Source organism: Pinus tabuliformis, chromosome 3_1 (assembly GCF_031772625.1).
Source record: "Pinus tabuliformis cultivar Carrire ecotype Pingquan chromosome 3_1, CPIR1, whole genome shotgun sequence".
NCBI classification, from domain to species: Eukaryota; Viridiplantae; Streptophyta; class Pinopsida; order Pinales; family Pinaceae; genus Pinus; species Pinus tabuliformis.
This window is the reverse complement of record NC_142301.1, coordinates 232,129,498-232,150,138: the sequence shown is the minus strand read 5'-3', so window position 1 is coordinate 232,150,138 and position 20,641 is coordinate 232,129,498. Positions and strand designations below refer to the sequence as shown.

The 20,641-nt window shown below is 36.3% G+C and overlaps 2 protein-coding genes across 2 annotated transcripts; both read left to right on the top strand.

Moving 5' to 3' along the window:
• Window positions 1–4,692: 4,692 nt before the first annotated feature.
• Window positions 4,693–11,666, top strand: LOC149186652 (uncharacterized). Its single transcript, XM_089409414.1, has 4 exons — window positions 4,693–4,775; window positions 4,918–5,069; window positions 11,101–11,391; window positions 11,546–11,666. Exons 1-4 carry the CDS (start codon window positions 4,693–4,695, stop codon window positions 11,584–11,586), a joined length of 567 nt encoding a protein of 188 aa, XP_089265540.1. The 3' UTR covers window positions 11,587–11,666.
• A 5,877-nt stretch (window positions 11,667–17,543) lies between these two features.
• Window positions 17,544–19,775, top strand: LOC149186651 (uncharacterized). Its single transcript, XM_089411076.1, has 4 exons — window positions 17,544–17,988; window positions 18,020–18,231; window positions 18,431–18,698; window positions 19,166–19,775. Exons 1-4 carry the CDS (start codon window positions 17,764–17,766, stop codon window positions 19,433–19,435), a joined length of 975 nt encoding a protein of 324 aa, XP_089267202.1. The 5' UTR covers window positions 17,544–17,763; the 3' UTR covers window positions 19,436–19,775.
• The last annotated feature ends 866 nt before the right edge of the window (window positions 19,776–20,641 follow it).

Sequence of the window (20,641 nt, the reverse complement as noted above, 5' to 3'; positions counted from 1 at the left end):
CAAGCAGGAGTACAGAGGTGTGAAAACAATTAAATCAACTCCAGGAATAGCTACCAGAAATGCAGGAAAGAAAAGGGGTAGGAAAAAGCAGAAGGACCTCTTGATGGAGTGTGGAAAGTTAATGATAGGCTCAGGTAAGATCAAAGACCTAACCAGTTACTCATTTACAAATCTTGAATTATGAAGTTCACATCCTGGAATATTAGAGGTATAGGTAGTAAAAGGAAACAAAGAATGCTAAGTTACAAAATGAAACAAGAGATGCCAGATATGATCTTCATCCAGGAAGCCAAATGTTCCATTCAGAAAATAAAACAAATTCATAGCAAATGGCTCAACAGATTTGAGTTTCTAGAAGTCAAAACTGAAAACACAGTAGGGGGTATTATAACTCTTTGGAATCCCCATAAAATCAGCATTATAGACACTGAAGCATCCAAAAATTACTTATCAGTGGTCATGCAACCAGTGGGGGTTTCGGAAACCTTCCTGATCACAAATGTTGATGGCCCTCAAAAAATAGATGACAAACTCAAATTGATAGACTCCCTAATTTATCTCGGGAATAGACAGGATGGGATTCCCTGGATCTTGGGAGGTGATTTTAACATGATCAAGTCTCTTTCGGTAAAAAAAAAGGAGGAACCAGAGCATTAGCCAAAGACTCTTTAGCGTTCCAATCATTCACAGATGATATGAAATTGGTTGATTCAGAATTGAGCAATGGCTTTTTTACATGGAACAACAAAAGAGGAGGTGAGGCACAGGTAGCCTCTAAATTAGATAGGTTCATGATTTTGGAGGAGCTAATGATTACAAATAAAGAAATAACAGCAAGAATCCTTCCCTTCGGAGGGTCCGACCACTAGCCGATTCAATTGGAAATCAAGGGTATGGTTTCTCCTAGAAATAGACCCTTCAGATTCGAGAATATTTGGCTCTCCCACCCGGATTTCATCAGTAACATTGAAAAATGGTGGTCTGAAGACCTGCAATTACAAGGATCACAAATGTACCTCCTTCATAAAACACTAAAGCATGTCAAGTTCAGGCTCAAAGAATGGAACAAGAAGGATTTTGGAAACATTTTTGTGAACAAAAAATCTTTGGAAATCAAAATTCAGGAACTCAACCAGGCATTGATCCAAGACAGCTTTGACAAAGTAAAAAGTGAGCAGGCTGACAAACATCATCAAGAATGGGAAAATTTATGCAAACAAGAGGAAATATTTTGGAGACAAAAGTCTAGAGTTCAATGGCTCAAGGAAGGAGAGATGAATACAAGATTTTTCCACAGATCCACCATAGCTAATAGAGCACACAACAGAATCTCTTCAATAAAGAATGAGAATGGGGAGCTTTAAAACACTCATAAGAATATTGAATCTATGCTTGTTAAGCATTTCCAAAACATCACTCGTGAAAACAATTCAAATAGGGAATAATCCATCAAGGAAATTATAAGGCATATCCCTAAGTTGGTGTCTAGAGAGGACAATTTTAACCTCAATAGACCAGTTATGGAAGAGGAAGTAAGCGAGGTTCTCAAAGACATGTAGAATTGCAAAGCACTAGGCCCGGATGGTTTCAATGTAGATTTTTTTAAAGCTTGTTGGCATATTTTCAAACAGGATATTTTGAATGTGGTGGAGGATTCCAGATGTAGAAAAACCATCCTGAAAGCCCTCAACACCTCCTTCATCTCCTTGATCCCCAAACAGGAATCATCTCAAACTACAGATAAGTACCGACCCATAGCTTTATGCAATGTAGTATACAAGATAATATCCAAAGTTGCTACTAATATATTAAGACTCCTTCCTTACTTAGTATTAGAGGAACAGGCAGGTTATGTGGAGGGCAGACAAATTTTAAATAACATTATTCAATCCCATGAAGTGGTTCACACGCTTACTAGTAAAAAGTAGACGGGGATGATCATGCAATTGGATATTGCCAAAGCATATGACAAGGTGAATTGGATTTACTTCAAGAAGGTCCTCACTGCTTTTGGCTTCGATCATAACTGGGTTAGATGGGTCATGTCTCTGGTGACTTCATCCAGCTTTTCCATTTTGGTGAATGGCTCTCCCTCAGATATTTTCATTCCTTCTAGAGGCCTCAAGTAGGGAGACCCACTCTCTCCCTTTCTTTTTATTCTCATGATGGAAGGACTTGGCATATCCATTAAGCATGCCAAGGAATCGGGCAAAATCAAAGGACTTCAATTATATGAGAATGGTCAAGCTCTGACTCACCAACAATTTGTAGATGACACCATGCTGCAAGGAATCCCCATAGTCAAAGAAGCTTCAGCCTTCAATCAAATCCTGAAGGAATTTTCCATGGATATAAGTATGGAGGTCAATATCTCTAAGACAAAAATCTTCTTCTTAAACACTAACATGGCTATTCAGAGAAATATCTCAAGAATTCTTGGCTTCCAAAGTGATTCCATCCCCACAAAGTATTTGGGAATCACTCTTACAGCCAAAACTTTGCACAAGAGTATCTGGGAACCAGTGCTTAATAAGATGCAGGACAAAGTCAAAAATTGGACCTTCAGAGTTTTGAACTTTGTAGGCAAGTTGGTTCTGACAAAGGTAGTTTTGCAATCCATCCCTATTTTTATGTTATCAGCCCTCCCAGCTCCCAAAGGGGTTTTAGAGCAATTCAGGAATATACAAAGAGATTTCCTCTGGGGTAAGGAAGAAACAAAGAAGAAGTGGGCCCTAGTCTCTTGGGATAAAATATGTAAACCCAAGAGTCATGGGGGTCTAGGCTTGGATGATCAGGAGATTCTTAGTAAATTGCTTGGAGCCAAGCTTTGGTGGCGATGGGTTCAGAAGCAAACAACCCAGTGGGCAAGGATCTGGAAAGAAAAATATGCCAGCTCTTGGCACACTGATAATATCATAAGGATGTCTCGAAATTTAAAAGGATCTCATATCTGGAACAGAGCTTGGGAAAATAGAAGCCTAGTTCAAAAAAACAGTTTTTGAGAAATCAGAACAGGAGATCTTTCACTCTTTTGGGAGGACAAATGGCAAAAAGAACCAACTCTGTTAACAGAGGAATTTTTAAACCTCAAGCAGGAAACAGATTCCCAACGGTTAAACAAAGTTAAGGATTTCTAGGATCCTGCTCAGAACTCCGGAAAGTGGAGAAGCTGGAGGAAAATTGATTGTAAAGAGGATAGCCCCATTAAAATTAAAGCAGAGGCTCTGGGGAGCTTGCTTAAACAAAGAATGATTTTAGTTACAGACGGGCAGGATCAATTGAGATGGGGCAATAAAAATAAAGACACCTTTAATCTTAAGGAAGCTAAAGGTATTCTCCTTGGGCTTGATTCCAGTGTTCCAGAAGATACCTAGAAGAACCTCTGGAAGCACCAAGGTTGGATGAAAATCAAGCTTTTTATGTGGTTGGTTCATCATAAGAAAATTTTAACTTGGGACAACATTAAGAAAATGGGGGTTATGGGGCCTTCCAGATGCCAACTTTGTGAAGAGCAGGAGGAGACCATGGAGCACATTCCTAACAGCTGCTCTTACTCCACTTGGTTGTGGGACTCTTTCTCTATCATTTTCCAACAGACAGATAGGGACAGTAGTAGTATCACAAATAACCTAAACAAGTGGAGAGGAAACTATTTGGAGAATGAGTTCCTTAATTTGGCCTAGGCCTTCATGCCAAGCTTCATTATCTGGAATGTTTGGAAAGAAAGAAAGAAAATAATTTTTAAGAATGAAAAGTTTATTCCTCTCAGACTACTCGATTTGATCCTAAAACAGCTCAGGGAGACAGTTAGTATCACAGTTCACAATCTCCCTAAAAATCCCCCCTCTGAGACTGAGCTGAGAATTCTCAGACAACTGGGAATGAAAGGGATTATTCCCCAAGGACTGATCAAGAAGAACATAACTATGGATATAGAGAAGGATTTATGGCAACCATCACCGAAAGGCTATCTAAAATTCAACATAGATGGGGCTTCAAAAGGCAACCCGGGAACAACTAGTTTTGGAGGAGTTTTAAGAGATGATAAGGGCAATATTATCTTTATCTTCCACTGCCATTTGGGAAGAGCCACAAATAATATGGTAGAATTAATGGCTCTGGAACAATGTCTAGAGTTTTTGATCCAGTACCATGGCTTTAATGTCATTGTTGAAGCGGACTCAGAGATAACCATTAACTCTGTGAAAAGAATCAACTGCGGTACTCGGTCGGAGAAAGTCTCCACTCATTGGAAACTAATCCAGGTTTACCAAAGAATCTGCGTTCACCTCTAGGAGCTTCGAACGGTTAGTTTCAACCATGTTCGACGTTCGGCCAATAAACTAGCGGACCTTCTGGCCAACCAAGGGGTGAATAATGCTGATGGAGGAATGGCGAAAAAGTGGCAGGAGATACCTCAAAACCGTTTAAAGGTTCTCTGTGATGAACAAGTCGCAGAAGACAAAGAAGTTTTTAGATATCAGGCCAGGTTGACTAGCATGAATTGATTTCTCTGGCTAGAACTTATTTAACCTATCAGTATGTACTTGGTGGAAGGGCAAGCTAAAGTTGGTCTCATTTTATCTCAGAGTCAGTTGAACAAGGTTCTCAGTTCTTTGGAAAACAAGTTGCCTGGTCTTTTACCAAACAAGCACAATATCAGAGTCTGGTTCTGTAGCAGGAATAAATAGAATGAGTGGTCCATTTTTCTGGCAGCCAGAATTTTCTACCTTTCCGCTATCGGGCTTGAATACCACGGCATGGGTGGTTTTCCGGTCATAAGTGGTTTATGGTTTTGTGGTCTCGGGAGTGATTCCGGTCAATCAAAGATGGTACTTTGAAACCACCTTTGATTGCACACTATCTCTCTGTCGGGTTAGGCCGCACAATATGATTTCTGGCCGTTGGATTCAGCAGCCAGGATCAATGGTTGGGATCGATCGTGTTGTTTTTTGTGGGGCCAGGTGGGCCCTTTCCTTTCATCCGGTTTGGCGCGTTTTCTCCCTCTTTCGTGGTGTGTGGAATTTGTACGGTTGGGGGTATCTATGGTCGTATGTTGGCTCTGGGAAGTATGTTTTATCCGGAAGTGTGGGGGGGCTCTTGTAGACTTTCCATGTTTATTTCTCAAAAGTTTGGTGATCACTGTAGTAGCTTGGGAAGTTTTGGTCATGGGCAAGGATTCCCTTTTCCCGAATTCTTGTAAAGGATCGGGTCTTATGTACAATATGTATTTTTTCTTTTGAATTAATGAATTAGAAGGATCGGCTCTTGCTTCAACAAAAAAAAGAAATTGTGAAGCTTGAAAAAATATGTGTACATAAAGCTCTTATCAAAAGGAAGAAAAGGTACTATATAAATAAGAGGCAAGAGCGTCTTATTCACCTATCTAAAGTCGAGCCTAGAAAGTTTTGGAGGAACATTCTTGTCTATAAAATGAAAGAAGATAATTTGATCCCCTTAAAGGAATAATATATCTATCTCAAGAATCTTTATGACTCCCTAGACACCATGGGCAACATTTTTTTTGTAAGCTTGGTAGGACTCTCCAATTTTCGTGTTTACATGTCCATTATTCATCTCACTACGGGGGGATGGTAGCACAAGATTCGAACCCAAGATCTCTGTTTCGGTGAGACTTCATTCCATGGCCATTGCCATTTGAGCTACCCCAGGCAGTCCATGGGAAACATTGTTAACACTCATATAGAGGAAGATATACTTTATTTGGAAGACATGGAGTTCGGGATTATGAAGCTCGTTAATGGGAAAGCTAGGGATATTGAAGGATAACAAGATGAAATTTTCAAAATAGTAAGGTATATCCTCATCCCTTATATACACAAACTCCTTAACATGGTAGTAAAACATGGATTCCCTAAGCCTTGGATGCAAAGCCTTATTTTTAAAAGTGGGGATACAAATGTTCCCTCTAACTATAGGACTATCATGATTAGCCACATTTTAGCCAAATTGTATGGGCTCATTTTGGAAAAGAAGATTAGCATATGGCTTGAGATTCATGGTAAAAGTGCTAAAGGGAAAGCTGGTTTTAGGAGGAAAAACTCAACTATTGACCACCTTGTCATTCTTAGGACCATTGTTGAGGAGTATCACAATAGCCAAATTGATCTCTTTTGTTGCTTTTTTCTTTATTTATAAAAAATTTCGACATTTTTCCTCATGAGAAGTTATGGAAAAGTCTGGATGAGATAATGGTTCCTCTCGAACTAAGGGTTTTTATAACTAGGCTATACGAGAATGTTATTGCCAAGCTTAATACCACATATGGTTGGTATGAGGAGATTAAATGGAATATTGGGGTTCATTAGGGGAATTTTGAGGTCTAAAATGGGCCTACTAAGGAATTATAAAACAATGGTGATAATAATAAAATAAGATTAGATTACATCATCAAATTTTAGAGGGAAAAAAAACTATTTTTTCAACTCGTATTTTCAACTTATCTCCCTATGGGTTTACTCAATTTTGGAGTGGAAACACTAGTTGGATGCAGAATTTGATTCCTCACCCAAGGAGTACCCATGTTGCATGCTTTCTATATACCATGCTATATGAAAAAAGTTATTGCAATCACGTTTTTTTCATATATTTCTCATATTTCATGTAGCAGGGTACATGGAAAGTATGCAATATGGATACTCCTTGGATGAGGAATTAAATTTTGCATCCAACGAGTACTCCCGCTCGAAATTTGAGTAAAACCTTAGGGAGATAAATTGAAAATACGAGTTGAAAAAGTAGTTTTATTATTTTATTATTTTTTAATCTTTTTACTTTTTAACTCCAAAAATGGTAAATCATCCCCCACGGTTGACATCATCATCTTGAACCCTATTGGTTCTTATAAAGTTTATTTTGGTTGTACATTTTTCTTAGGAGGCCCATTTTAGACTTCAAAATTCCCTTAATGAAGCAAGGGTGTCCCCTATCCCCTACCATTTTTTGCATTTACATTGATAAGCTAGAAGAGTGGTTAGAAGAAACAAGATGTGATGGACCCAAGAATGCTAGTATAGTTACTACTCTTCTCCTTTATGCTGACAATATCGTTCTTCTTTCCAAAAGCCCTGATGAGCTCGATAAGAACCTTAGAATCCTCCATGATTACTGCTCCAAGATGGATATAATTTTTAATACTAAAATACTATAGTCATGATAATTAAATCCAAAAGGGTCAACTATGATAATTTCATTTATGATAACAATTACTTGGAGAAGGTTTCCTCATACAAATATTTAGGTATTGACATTCACCATTAGCTCAACTAGAACTATAACATTGAGAAAAAGATTATAGGAGGCTGGAAATCTTACAATGAGCTTGGAAAAAATTGTAATTCAACTAATCTTTGGGTTTGGAGTAAAAATAAGTTCCTCTTCTAGAATCTTGTCACCCTTGTTATTTTATATGGATGTGAGGTTTGAAGTTGCAGTATATCTAGAGAACCACGGAAAAAGATTGAGATGATCCAAAAGCAATTTATAACTTACAACATCAAGATTAAAGGAAACACTCCCTACCTTATTCTCTTGATTGAAGCTAGCCTCTCCCCCATTGAAAGCATGGCTATGTTTAGGTATTTGATGTATAAGAAGAATTTGTACAACATGGAAGCCAAGAGGCTCCCCAAAATTGCTTCTAACTCTAGTCAAAACCCCCACCAATAACTGAAACGAGACTAGCCTAAGGATGCCCATTCCTAACTCGACCATTGGGGGATAAAGGAGGAGATAATCTTGGAGGAAAATGATGATATTAAAAACACCATCACTTCCAAATTTAAGGGCAAGCTATGGGATGATAAGGAGTTAGAGGCAAAAAAGAAGCTAAGATATTATAAGGAGGTGATCAACCCCACTTTTTTTAACCATAACTATCTTTCTACCTTGACTAGTGCTAAGAAGAAAATAAACATTGCAAAGATAAGAACTAATTCTCATGAGCTTCAAAGTGAAACCAAGTGTTGGTCTATTCCCAAAACACCTTGGGATGAAAGAATCTCCCCTCTTTGCGGTACTAAGAGAGGTTAAGATGAAAAACACTTTCTCTTGGATTACCCGACCCTTACTCACGTCCGTTCTGCTTTTTAAAACATTTTCCACACTACCAACCTTCTTGACTTGTTAATTCAACAAAACTACAATGATCTTTGTACGCTTATATCCCTTCTCTTTGATCATAGAAATAAACTATTAAAGAGTCTCAGTTAATCGCTTACGTTCTTAAGGTCTGATAGACCATATTGATCTTTGTGAACATTAAACATCACCGTCATCATTAGAGAAAGAGAGATCAACAAATTATTTGCATAAATTAAATTACATATGAAAAAAATAAAAAAATGTATTTACAAAATGTATTTTTAAAAATACATGATGCGAAAATGTTAAATTATTTATATCAACTAATCATGATTAAGTTTTTTTTGATGTGTGTGTGTGGGGGGGGGAAGAGAAGAAAACTATTAAAAGTTGAATTAATTTTTAAAGATTAAATTTTATCTATATTTTTTCAAAAATACGTTAAAAGTTTATAAAATAAAATATTATATTCTAATATTAACAAATTATATAATATTTTTAGAAATTTTATTTTAATAAAAAAAATATAATTAAATATTTCATGATTAGAATTTTAAAAAATATATATAATTACAATTCAAATTATTTAGAATTATTGAAAGTTTTTTAATTTATTTATTAAAGATGAGGAATAAAAATATGTAAAATCATAATAATTACTCATAGTTATGATTCTAGATTCAATATACGTCTGAAAAGAAAGTTAAATATTTATCACTTATTCATGTTCCATACCACTCAAGAAGTATAGTCATTATATAGCACCAACATGACATTACTAATTGGGCATGGCCATCAACTCCTTATCACCTAGAATTTTCCTAATTGATATGTCCTCATTAAACTCAATCTAGGCACCTTATACTAGTGGAGTGTCAAAATGCTAATTTCATTGTAAGAGATGTTGCATCATCACGACTCACCCATAGGCAACTTGTTTTTGCCTCCCTTGAGCCAACCATACTTGAAGAACCAACCACAAAATGTAGGACCATGTTATCATCAATGTAGGGAAACACATGTTATCATCTCCCTGATTCACCAAACATTCACATACCTTTAATGCACTTATCAACATCATTTCTTTTCTATGGTAACACACATAATCCATCACATTACCAAGTCATGCCATCCTCCATTGAAAAATACAATTCAACACCTTATCAATCATTTGACCATCCCAAGCAAGACATCCTTGGTCCTTCTATGTTAGCACGCCAACCTAATCGATTCATGGATGCTACCTATGCATGAGTCATCAATACTACCAAATCCTATGAACTTATCATGCACCCTCAGTCACACTTGCATGGCATGTCATTGCTAATGGCATTTCTAGTTAAATCCTTGCAAAAAAAACCTTTGTTTATTGGAAAGTTTGAATTTTAGTTTTAGCTTTTTCTTTATTCTTTTTCATTATAATGAATTTGTATATTATGTTCCAATAATATCTCAAAACTATTTTATTCATATTTATTCAAAATGTTATACTTATTTTAATTTTAAAAATAAAAGAGAATTGGTTTTACCAATATGTAAAATCATATGAAAATATTTTTTACATAATTACTATTTTCAAGTATATATATATATATATATATATATATATATATATATATATATATATATATATATACTTTCTATTATAAAAAAATCATAATTACATTGTTGTAGCAACTATTCATATGAGGACTTTATTGTTCCTCATTAAGAATACCATAGATGTGACAGATGAACATTTATCTACACTCTTCATGGTCTCAAAAACCAACATACCACTAATTCCAGATTACATCATAGAACACAAAAGCTCATATTAATGAGTTGAACCAAACTAGACAAATGGAAAGACTAAGAAACTAACATACATAACAATTCATTCAAATTATAAAGATGAGATATTAGCAGGAGCTTTAACACTCCCTAGAGGTTCTAGAAGCTCAACATCATCAAATTCACATTGTATGTGCCCCATAACATGAGCAAGTCTCTGATGAATTTTGTCCAAACATAAAAGTTGGTTTCTCAACATTCTCTTTATATCTTCCAAAGTAGAAAATCCATTGTACTTTTCAACCTATTTATCTTATATAAATGACCATCACGTCTAAAAATGACAAGCAAAACCCTAAAACATTCACCTTAAATCCATTAACACCTCATTAAAGAAAACAAAAATTATAAATTAAAATAATTTTTAATTTATTTTTTTACAAACACATCATAGTCAACTTCAATAATTTCATACGTTAAAGACACAAACAACATTCTTATCCCGATGGAAGAGAACTCAATCCAACATAAACAACATTCTTATCCCGATGGAAGAGAACTCAATCCAACACATTAACAAGGTTGTAATTTTTTTATTAGAGGTTAGCTTGTGTAATAGAAAAGCTTTCCCTTACCAAAGTTTGCATTGGACAATGGTTTGTATTTTTCCCACTTACATATTTGTTAAAACATTGTAAATCCCTATGGCCACTTTTTACTTGTATTTAAAATATTTATTTATCCAACTAACTTGGACATTAATGTAGTGAAAGTATAAAGTGGATAGCCTTGATGTTATTTATGCATTTCATTAAGAAGGTATTGGTATTATAAATATATTTATAAAGATAACACGAAAAGTTATATATTGGTAGTTAGTTTTTGGGATAATTTATTTAGCGAGAGGTTTGTTGACAAGCTCGGAGTATTTATTGTGAAGCTTCACATAAAAAAAGCTGAATACATCAAGCTTATGAAAAACAATCTGTCCCATAAACTATCTTTAACCTCATTTCTTTGTTTCTTCTTTCTATTTATATATTTATCCACTTTAACCTAATTCCACTAATAAAAATTATATTTTATTTACATATTTTTAGGCCGATAGGCCTTCCTTTGGAACAGACTTTCGTCGTTCCTTTCACTCTCGTGCTGACACGTGGCATCTTTTTCCTGAATAGCCCCTTCGCTCCTCATACCGACACGTGGCATCGGATTCTGCAGGAGTTTTCCAGTCTCGTGCAGGTAGAAAACCAGAAGTTTTTCAGCGGGACGGTTCTGCGAGGGAGTGGCGGAACAGTTCTGAGGGAGTGGCGTGGTGGATATTTATGTTCTGCGAGGAAATGGCGGCGGCGTTTAACTGTTCTGGGGTTCCTATGGAGGTTAGAACACAACCTCATTCACGGTTTATTTTCCAGTTTCTTCGACAGCCTGACGCCCTGAAGACAGAAGACAGTCCTCACATTTTGCAAGCGCAAGGAAAAGATCATCAGCGCATTTTTACCTGTGACAGAGGTGATCGCTATTTCTGTGTTTATTTTCTTTTCATTCATTCTATCCATCGGTCTGTTGAATGCAACTATTGCTGCTGCGTCTTTTTTGGTTATGAAGAGAGGCGCCTTTCTCCACTACAGCTACGGTTTTGACCCCTGCTGCCAACTCGCTGCAGGTAGCTTTCATCACGTGGTCAATTTTTACCCTAATCCCTGACGCCTTGAAGACAGTCCTCCTATTTTTACCTGCAAGTTTAGCCGTGACAGAGGTGATCGCTCCAGGCAAGTTTGTTCATGGTTTCTTTCTTAGTCTTTGGATGTTTATTTATATATGAAATTTTTTTGTTCCACAATAATGCCTTAACCAGGGAAAATTTTAAGAACCCCCCCTAAATTTATAAATATAATAAATGGGCGAATCTCCATGGTATATAGGAAAAATGGAAGGCGATTTTATCAATAATATAATATGTATATATAATTTTTTGGCGAATCTCTCACCAGGCATGGCGAATATTTTACTCAATTATAAAATCTTGTAAGATCTTGGCGAGTCTTTCACTAAATAATAAAACTTTGTAAAGTCCTAGTGAATCTTCGCATAGGCTACATGCTGGTTTAATTCCCGCATTTAAATAGGCTACGTTCCAGGTGAATACCATGGGTCAATACCATGTGCCATTTTGGTGAATACCATGGGTCAATACCATGTGCCATTTTTATTTTTATTAGAATATTTTACTCAATTATAAAATCTTGTAAGATCTTGGTGAGTCTTTCACTAAATAATAAAACTTTGTAAAGTCCTAGTGAATCTTAGCATAGGCTACATGCTGGTTTAATTCCCCCATTTAAATAGGCTACATTCCAGGTGAATACCATGGGTCAATACCATGTGCCATTTTGGTGAATACCATGGGTCAATACCATGTGCCATTTTTATTTTTATTAATTCTAATAGTAGGGTTAATAATGGTTTTTTGCATGGTATTAATAACAATCTAGTCCATGGTATTTGTCCCATAGTATTTTGGCCATAGGTTTCACCTAAATATAACCCATTTTTTGAGTGTTCGTAAATATAAGGTGACTTATGGAGTAAATATAAAAAAATGTTTTATTTGTTTACCATACCTCTCGTTTATTTATATTTTTTATTAATTTACCATACCTCTTTTACAAATATGGTATTTGGCCCATAGGATTCACTTAAATAAAACCTCTTTCTTGAGCCTTCATAAATAGAACGAGGGTTATGGACTAAATATAAAAAGAGGTTTTATTTATTTACGATACGTCTAGTTTATTTACACCCTTACGTTTTATTTATTTACCATACCTCCACTTTACTTATATTTTTATTTGTTTACACCCTTACATGTATATAAGGTGACTTATGGAGTAAATATAAAAAATGTTTTATTTATTTACCATACCTCTGATTTATTTATATTTTTATTAATTTACCATACCTCTTTTATAAATATGGTATTTGGCCCATAGGATTCACTTAAATAAAACCTATTCTTAAAAATGGGCGAATGGATTCACTTAAATAAAACCTATTCTTGAAAATGGGCGAATGGAAGGTTGTAAGTCCTAATTTCAAGGGCTAAATTTACCTTTTTTACCCTCTCCCTTAAAATAAGGTGGGCTATTTGAGGTGATTTGTAAAATTGTACTATGATACAAAATATTCGCCCACTAAAAATTTAAAACCCCTTAATTTCGCCAAAGGACGAACATTCGCCCCTAAAATTATCCTTGGCCTTAACCACCTATCTTCTCTGTGGTTATGGACTGTTATCTTATTCTTTCTTTATAATCTCTTATTTATTTATTTATCTTTTTTATAGTTAGACCAGTCATCAGCAGAGGTTCTGCTGTAAAAACTTAATTTGACAGTCTGTTCAAATCTCGTTTACAGCAAAATCTCTAACTCGTGTATACGCACATGACGTCAATTCCCTTAGTTTGTGCATTGGACAGAGATAGAAATCCCTAGACTCAAGCAGATGATTCCTTAAAATTCTGGCCTATACTGCCCTCCTTTTTATGATGAACTGTGCACATGCATCTCATATGGCCTCCGTGTTTTGTTGGTAAATGGCTCTTTCTTAGGGAAATGGACTCAACCTTTGGCTTAGATTGCCCAAAAACAGAGGCTGTTCTGTTAAATATGTCGAGTATTCCTATCCTTTTCCAATACCTGTTCTCAATGTCTAATCGATTCTTAATGTATACCTCCTGGTCAGCGTATTACTGAAGTTGTGGTTGCTGAAGTGCAGTAACGTGGGGCCTGTATAGGTTTTATTCATGGACTGCTTGTTAAAAGTGTGTTTAGAAAGCCCTTTTCTTTATTTGTCAGCGGTTGGGGTATTATTTGGGTACTTGTTGTTCACTGTTCATATACATTTAAACCCAAACATCAAATGACATCTATAGCAGTATACTACTAATCTGTTTGACGAAAATCTTCACTGATAAACTCATCAATACTCAGAAAACACAGTGATATTTGGGGTGATTTCCAAGCGAAAGTCTTACATTAATGGTGCCTCCCCATGCAATGAGGGCGGCCAAGAAAAAATATAGGAAACCCTAAGTGCAAAACAAAAAGCCTAATCGCCAGAGCCAAATTTTGTAAACATATCGAAAGAAAGCTTTTCAAACAGATGATCCTTTCAATTGCAAGTCGCATCTTGCATCGCAAAAGCCACTTTTACTACTGGTATTGCAATGTTCATACGGCCGGGTCAGCTTAGGAAGGTGAATGTTTCTTTGGTTTTAACAACAAAATTTCCCTTTTCTTGATAATTTTGTTTTTGTGCGGCAAGTTTGAATGAATGGGTTCTGTTCATGAATTTTAAGTCGGTAGCTACAATTTTGTTTTTCATGCTGCATATTTGAATGAATGGGTTGTGTCCATGAATTTTAGGCAGTAGCTACGATTTTTTTTTAGCTTTTTCATTCAATTGTGTTTAGTTCAAAAATTTAATTATTTGTTGTTTAAATATTTGTTTTTTCTGCAGTCATCTAAGATATGATCCTTTTGCTTGCGAATTGCATCTTGCATTGCACAATCCACTTTTACTACTGATTCGGAAAGGTTTAGACTTCATATGGTTGGTCTGCAAGGACTTGGAGTTACGAAGGTGAATGTCTGTTTGCTTTTTAACAACACAAGTTTTCTTTTCTTGAGCATTTTGTTTTTATGTTGCATGTTTGAATGAATGGCTCCTGTTGATGAATGTTAGGTAGTAGCTACAAATTTGGATTTAGCTGTGCTTACTTTGGTGATTGGTTTGTTATTCAGCTTAATGGTAAACTCAAAACAACAAATTTTCTCAAAAGAGTCCAAAAAGTTGTGTCGAGTCTGCACTTGCTCATTGAGACAAGTGGACAATGTCGAACACATTCACCCTAGCCAAATTACCAGCCAACACATAAGTAATTCATGTGCAGGGACTGGTTATGATGCAAGTAGTTTTCTGGTATAAGAATGTTCTGCATAAGGACTTGGGATTGATTTGGAGCTGCTAGATATACCACATTCACCACTATCATGGACATGTAGACGTGCCTTACAAAGATGTTATGAGTCATGACCTGCTTACATGCTTCTGCTGAAAAGGTCCTTAACATCATCAATAATCAATGATGGTAATAACTTATCAAATTATCAGTTACAGTACATGGACGGTGAATATTAATATGTATGAGAATTCTCTTTTTCGGTTATGGTTAGAACATGTAATTCTACTCTTGTGATTCGTGAATGGCTTTGAATCTTGACTCTGTTCTTTTATTTTATTAAAAAAACATTTTTATGTCCTTTTTACTTGTCATTTCCATGCCATATTTCGATCCTGGCTTTTCATAAATCTGGTGGATCTCCATCTGGATCTGTATCGATATTCTGGTAACTTAGCTAAAAAAACATAAAATGTTAATTATTTTAATGGAGATTTTAAACAATCAAACTGGCTGGTTGGGCCCTGGTCAAATTGATTAAACCAGCAGATTGAACAGGTTGAACCTGTTCACAACTCAGTTTGAGGTCCCCAAGGAGTGAACTGGACAAACTGCAAATTACTATTTCTCGTAGTCATGTGTCATTGTAGAAAACAATTTTAGTTGCTCATGTTTAGCTCTGATTCTGTGTTCTTGGTGGCTGTCCCAGTGATATCACTGTAACAGGGAAGCACATTTGTCTTGATTGAGTTTTCTTGTCTGTTGGTAAAAATGTGGTGATGCCCAAGAAAATATTGGTTTGAATCAAACTACATTCAGAAGCCTAGATTGATGGTGAGGAGATCGAATATTTGGGGCTTTTGATGCTGAGCATTCACTTTGAAAGTCCACTTACCCATTTTGGAGGATACATAGAGATTGTACTTACTGGTTTTTGTGGAGGAAAGGAGTACTTGAAAGGCCTTTAGAGGCTGGATGTGGCATCTTGAAGGGCCTTCTTTACATCAATCGTCAACCATATTCATTGTCAGTTACAGTGTTTCCTTTTTGGATGCCAACAGGTATGAATACATGCTACCTTCGACAGTTGTACGAGTGCTGCGAAGAAATCCAGCAACAAGAACTTACATTACAAGATATGCAGACAAGGATCCTGCCACAACCATCCATGCCACTTTACCGTTTACGTCCAACAATTACGTTGTTAAAGAATATAAGGAAACTACTTAAGCTTACAATTCACATCCATGAAAGGGATGCACACAGGCAGATGCGACATCAACTGCAGGAACAGCTCGCACAACATGGCACCACAATAAACACTAACTAGTGTTGCCGATGCCATGGCCCATCATGCATATATGATTAGCGGCACTTTCTCAATTACATCTCTACATAATGCTTTTATTGTACATATGCATACAAGCCAACAAAACTTTCATTGTATATATCTTTACTTATATCTGGCATGTTTAGTTATATCTTAATAGAACTGTTCTCTGTTGTATGAACAAAGAGTACTCAAGTACATGGCCCACTGCTCCTTGTTTTGGGTTTTATGATTCAACCAACAACTTTTTTTATAAACTTTGAAACAGAAACTATGGTTTTCCTTCAGAAATAACACACGTCCAGCACCACAAATCCCTGGAATTTAAGGCAATTTTATGTCTCATGCATTTCAGATTCATATTTGCAATTAAAATAGTAGATGAGGATAGTTCTTGACAGTAGAGGTTTTTTCTTTATAATGAACTATTTCATTTATTCTGGGCTCTTCACATGCTTGGTGATGCATCTTAAAGTGCCAAGTATTCTGAGTTGAGTCAAACAACGGAACAATTACAGAAGTCCTAATGTGCTTGCTAGGCTGCAATCAGCCCACTGTACAAGAAAAAGGAACAGCTGTGCTATGGGGCTCTATGATAATCTCATTTGAATGCAGGCACCATCCTACTCCCTTGTAAATGAAGATCCCCTGCATAATTTTGAGTATTTTAGTCCAGAATGCCAAAATCTTGGAAAAGCCTTAACATAATTTCAACCCATATGTTGGCGTTATGTTTTTGGAAAAGCTATATGCGATGGGATTCTGCTCTGTTTCAACCTCATTTATAGCTCCAACTTCATCATATTGCATGCCTGAACCCAGAACCGAGATGGAGGTAAGTGTTGTGATACTTGCAATTGGAGATTCGTTTCTGTAGGTAAGTTTTGTGATAATTGCTATTGGACATTCATAAACCAGAAAAGGGGCTTCTGCATGATATTGCATGTGACATTTTTGGGTTTTTCTGAATTGGGCTTGCCTAGATTTCTCTGATTTGCTTCTTGGTGTTTGGATTTTAACATGTACAGTACAGTTGATTCACATTTTGGCCTAACCGGGGGGAATTCTATCCTTAGATAGGAGCATGCATAGAATTTTGTTTAAGGATAAAGAAATTGAGGAGGATCTCAGCTGTTGAATTTATTGGCAGGGAAAATCCTGACAGGAAGCATAGTGAATGCCCTGTTTTTGCATTTGGGTATTTTTCATATGCATTGAGCCCTCTTGGTGTGGTCGATTTTATTGGAAGGCTGCCGAGATAAGCGCCTTTTCTTTCTCTTTATTTTAGTTTTCTGGGAGGCATAGTATATTTTATAGAATATGGCTGCTGGGAACCGAAAAGTTTCGGCTGCAGCTGCCTGAGCCCATACCAGAACGGGCAAGTCGGACAAAAGATCTGATGCATTGAGTGGAGGTAAGTTAGTTTAACCTAAAATTGTTTTCTGCTCTTTCTGATCATTAATGGCAATTTTGTTGTAGTTTTGAATGCCTTCCCTATTTTATGAGCTAACATACTCAAATACTCAAAGTGTTAAGCAAAGGTAACAACATAGCATTTCAGGTATATTGAGAAAATTAGCCATTGTTTTAATGGTGGGGTTCCTTGCATGGGCATCCAAGTCCATCCAGCCGCCCCCTTCTGCTATCTGTGGATCTCTGAATGGCCCTCCAGTTATTGCCCCTCGAATTCGGCTTCAAGATGGAAGACATTTGGCCTACAGGGAAAGTGGAGTTCCCAGAGAGAGAGCAAAGTATAAGATCATTATGGCACATGGTTTTATAGGATCCAGAAAGGATACCTTTCCAGCTTCTGAGGTAATTGCAGAATGGCATTCAGGTTTTGCAGGAAATTGTGAAAGAGCTGGGAGTGTACATTGTAACCTTCGACAGGCCTGGGTACGGAGAAAGCGATCCTCATCCTAAGCGATCTGTAAGAAGTGCGGCTTTAGATATTGAACAGCTTGCAGACCAACTTGATCTTGGTCCCAAATTTTATGTGATGAGCTTCTCCCTTGGGGGATACACGATATGGGGATCCCTCAAATATATACCACACAGGTTCTCATCTTTTTTTTCCCAACTTAGCATCTATTGTCTATGATATTAGTTGATATAATACTAAATAGGGTGCACACAGAGAACTTTGCAGTCTCTGTGAGTATAGTTAAGAAACACAACAGTTGTGTTAGATCCTTTTCTAAGAAATTTTGGGATTCTGCACTTTAATAACATTGAAATATGAATGATGGTAACACAGGTTAGCGGGTGCTGCACTCTTAGCACCTGTAATAAACTACAGGTGGCCTGGTTTCCCAGTTAATTTATCTAAAGAAGCTTATTATCAGCAAGCCCGACAGGATCAATGGGCACTTCGTGTTGCTTATTATACCCCTTGGCTGACTTATTGGTGGAATACCCAAAAATGGTTTCCTTCTTCAAGCGTTATTCAAGGGACATGGAAACCTCTGAACAGGCATGTCCGCGAGCTAGGCCGCAAATTAGCTGCAAGTGGAAGATCTGCTGAAGTATTTATTTTTCCTTGATCTAGGCCTTATACCTCTCACTTCTTTTTGGAAAGTGAATTATAATTTCTTGTCTATTTATGTTATTTTACGTGGTTTGCAACTCAGACCTTGACCTCTGCTTTTCCTAGAAACGACCATTTTCAAATGGCAAGTCAGAATGCTATGTTTTTCAACTAAATTGAATTTCGAAATTTGCTTGAGGTTGACTGACTTTGGTTTCCATCTGAGACCTTGATCTCTCCTTTTCCTAGAAAAAACCATTTTCAAAAGTCAAATCAGAATGCTATGCTGTTCTTAACGAAATTGAATTGTGGAATTTGCTTGAGGTTGATTGACTTTTCTCTTTCTCAATAAACCAATGCTAAGATTAGACAAAGAATTCCAAATTAACAAGATACTGGTACTGTGCCTGATTCTGGATCCAAGATTTGTTTTCTCCTTATTTACTGATTCATTTGCCTCTGCAGCGTTTGAAGGCAGCATTGATGGTCATGTTTGGCAAGTGGGATTTTGATCCTTTGGAACTCAATAACCCATTTCCTAACAATGATGTTTCAGTTCATATATGGCAAGGGGATGAGGATGCATTAGTGCCGGTGACTTTGCAGCGTTACATTGGTGAAAAGCTTTCTTGCATCCACTATCATGAGCTTCCTGGGGTTGGTCACTTATTCAACCTAATGGAAGGCATTCCTGATCGTATTTTGAAGTGTTTTTTGTTGGGAGAGCAATGTTAAAACAGGGTTAATTAGACTTGTATCTCAGTTACTCCATTTAGGACCAAGTGGTTTTCTTTTTTGCAATATATGGATATTAAACTTAGTGCTTTGCATCTCTGGAATTTTCTCCAATACCCCTTTTCACGGGCAGTTGTTGCAGAGCATGTATAAATGATTTGTTGCAGCTTTATGTACTTTCCATTGCAGCCATATCTGCTTCACTTTCCATTACTCTTTTCATGAAATTAAATGACATGGTCAAATGCTTAATCTTATATGATAGCGAAAATCACATGGTCAAATGCTTTTGCTCTTGAAGTATGATTAGACTGTGGGTTATTGTTTTCTAAGGTTTTGTGCATGTGGGGTTAAATTAAGTTTACGTTTAATATGTTTCTTCGATTATTTGACATTAGTACTGATGAAATTGCTTGACAAATGAGATATGATTAGACTGTGGGTTGTTGTTTTCTAAGGTTTTGTGAATGTGCGGTTAAATTAAGTTTAATTTTAATATCTTTCTTAAATTATTTGACATTAGTACTGATGAAATTGGTTGATAGAGTGCCTTTTCAAGTTCTGGAATTTTTTTAAAGATACGATTAAATTAATTTTAATTTGGATAGACTTATAAAATTATTTGCCATGGTACTATAATATTGGCTGCAACCAACAAGCAGTAAATCAACTGCAACTCTGTCCAATGTGGTGAAATATCCAGCAGTTGAATCAAGAAAAATACCTGCAAGCTGACAGTTGTAATTTCCTCAAAGACTCAACAATGAAAATAAGAAAAATGCAGATGTGTCCGAGACTCAAAAGCTCACAAAGATTAGAACGTTGCGCACAAAATAGTGAAGACTCTTTGCCTTGCAAATGTTTCCATAGACATTAAGAACAAAAGATAAAATACATAATGGAGAATAAAGATGAACTGTGTACCAAAATTTTCCTTGTTCATATGCATGTTCTTTGTATTCTTCAACGAGGATAGTGCATAGTGAAGCAACCTGATCCAACAATAAAAATTAAAAATTTTAATAAGAAAGCAGTATCCCCTAAAAAATACAGTTATAACGACTTTCTTCCAGTTAAGGAAAGATTAATTATAAACAATTTACCCTTCTTGGATTGAATCAAGAGGCTACATATTTACAAGTAAAAAGGAATTCACCTCATCTTCAAGCCATCTTGTCCAATAACCATAATGCTAAGTGTACTTCA

Bases quoted from the DNA above. Each gene is read 5' to 3' on its own strand.
- LOC149186652 (XM_089409414.1), top strand. From the start codon at position 4,693: ATGAGTGGTCCATTTTTCTGGCAGCCAGAATTTTCTACCTTTCCGCTA. The intron at 5,070-11,100 runs GTATGTTTTATC...CGGATTCTGCAG, and splicing joins TCGTATGTTGGCTCTGGGAA to GAGTTTTCCAGTCTCGTGCA. The intron at 11,392-11,545 runs GTGATCGCTATT...AACTCGCTGCAG, and splicing joins CATTTTTACCTGTGACAGAG to GTAGCTTTCATCACGTGGTC.
- LOC149186651 (XM_089411076.1), top strand. From the start codon at position 17,764: ATGGTGGGGTTCCTTGCATGGGCATCCAAGTCCATCCAGCCGCCCCCT. The intron at 18,232-18,430 runs GTTCTCATCTTT...ATGGTAACACAG, and splicing joins CTCAAATATATACCACACAG to GTTAGCGGGTGCTGCACTCT. The intron at 18,699-19,165 runs GTATTTATTTTT...TTGCCTCTGCAG, and splicing joins CAAGTGGAAGATCTGCTGAA to CGTTTGAAGGCAGCATTGAT.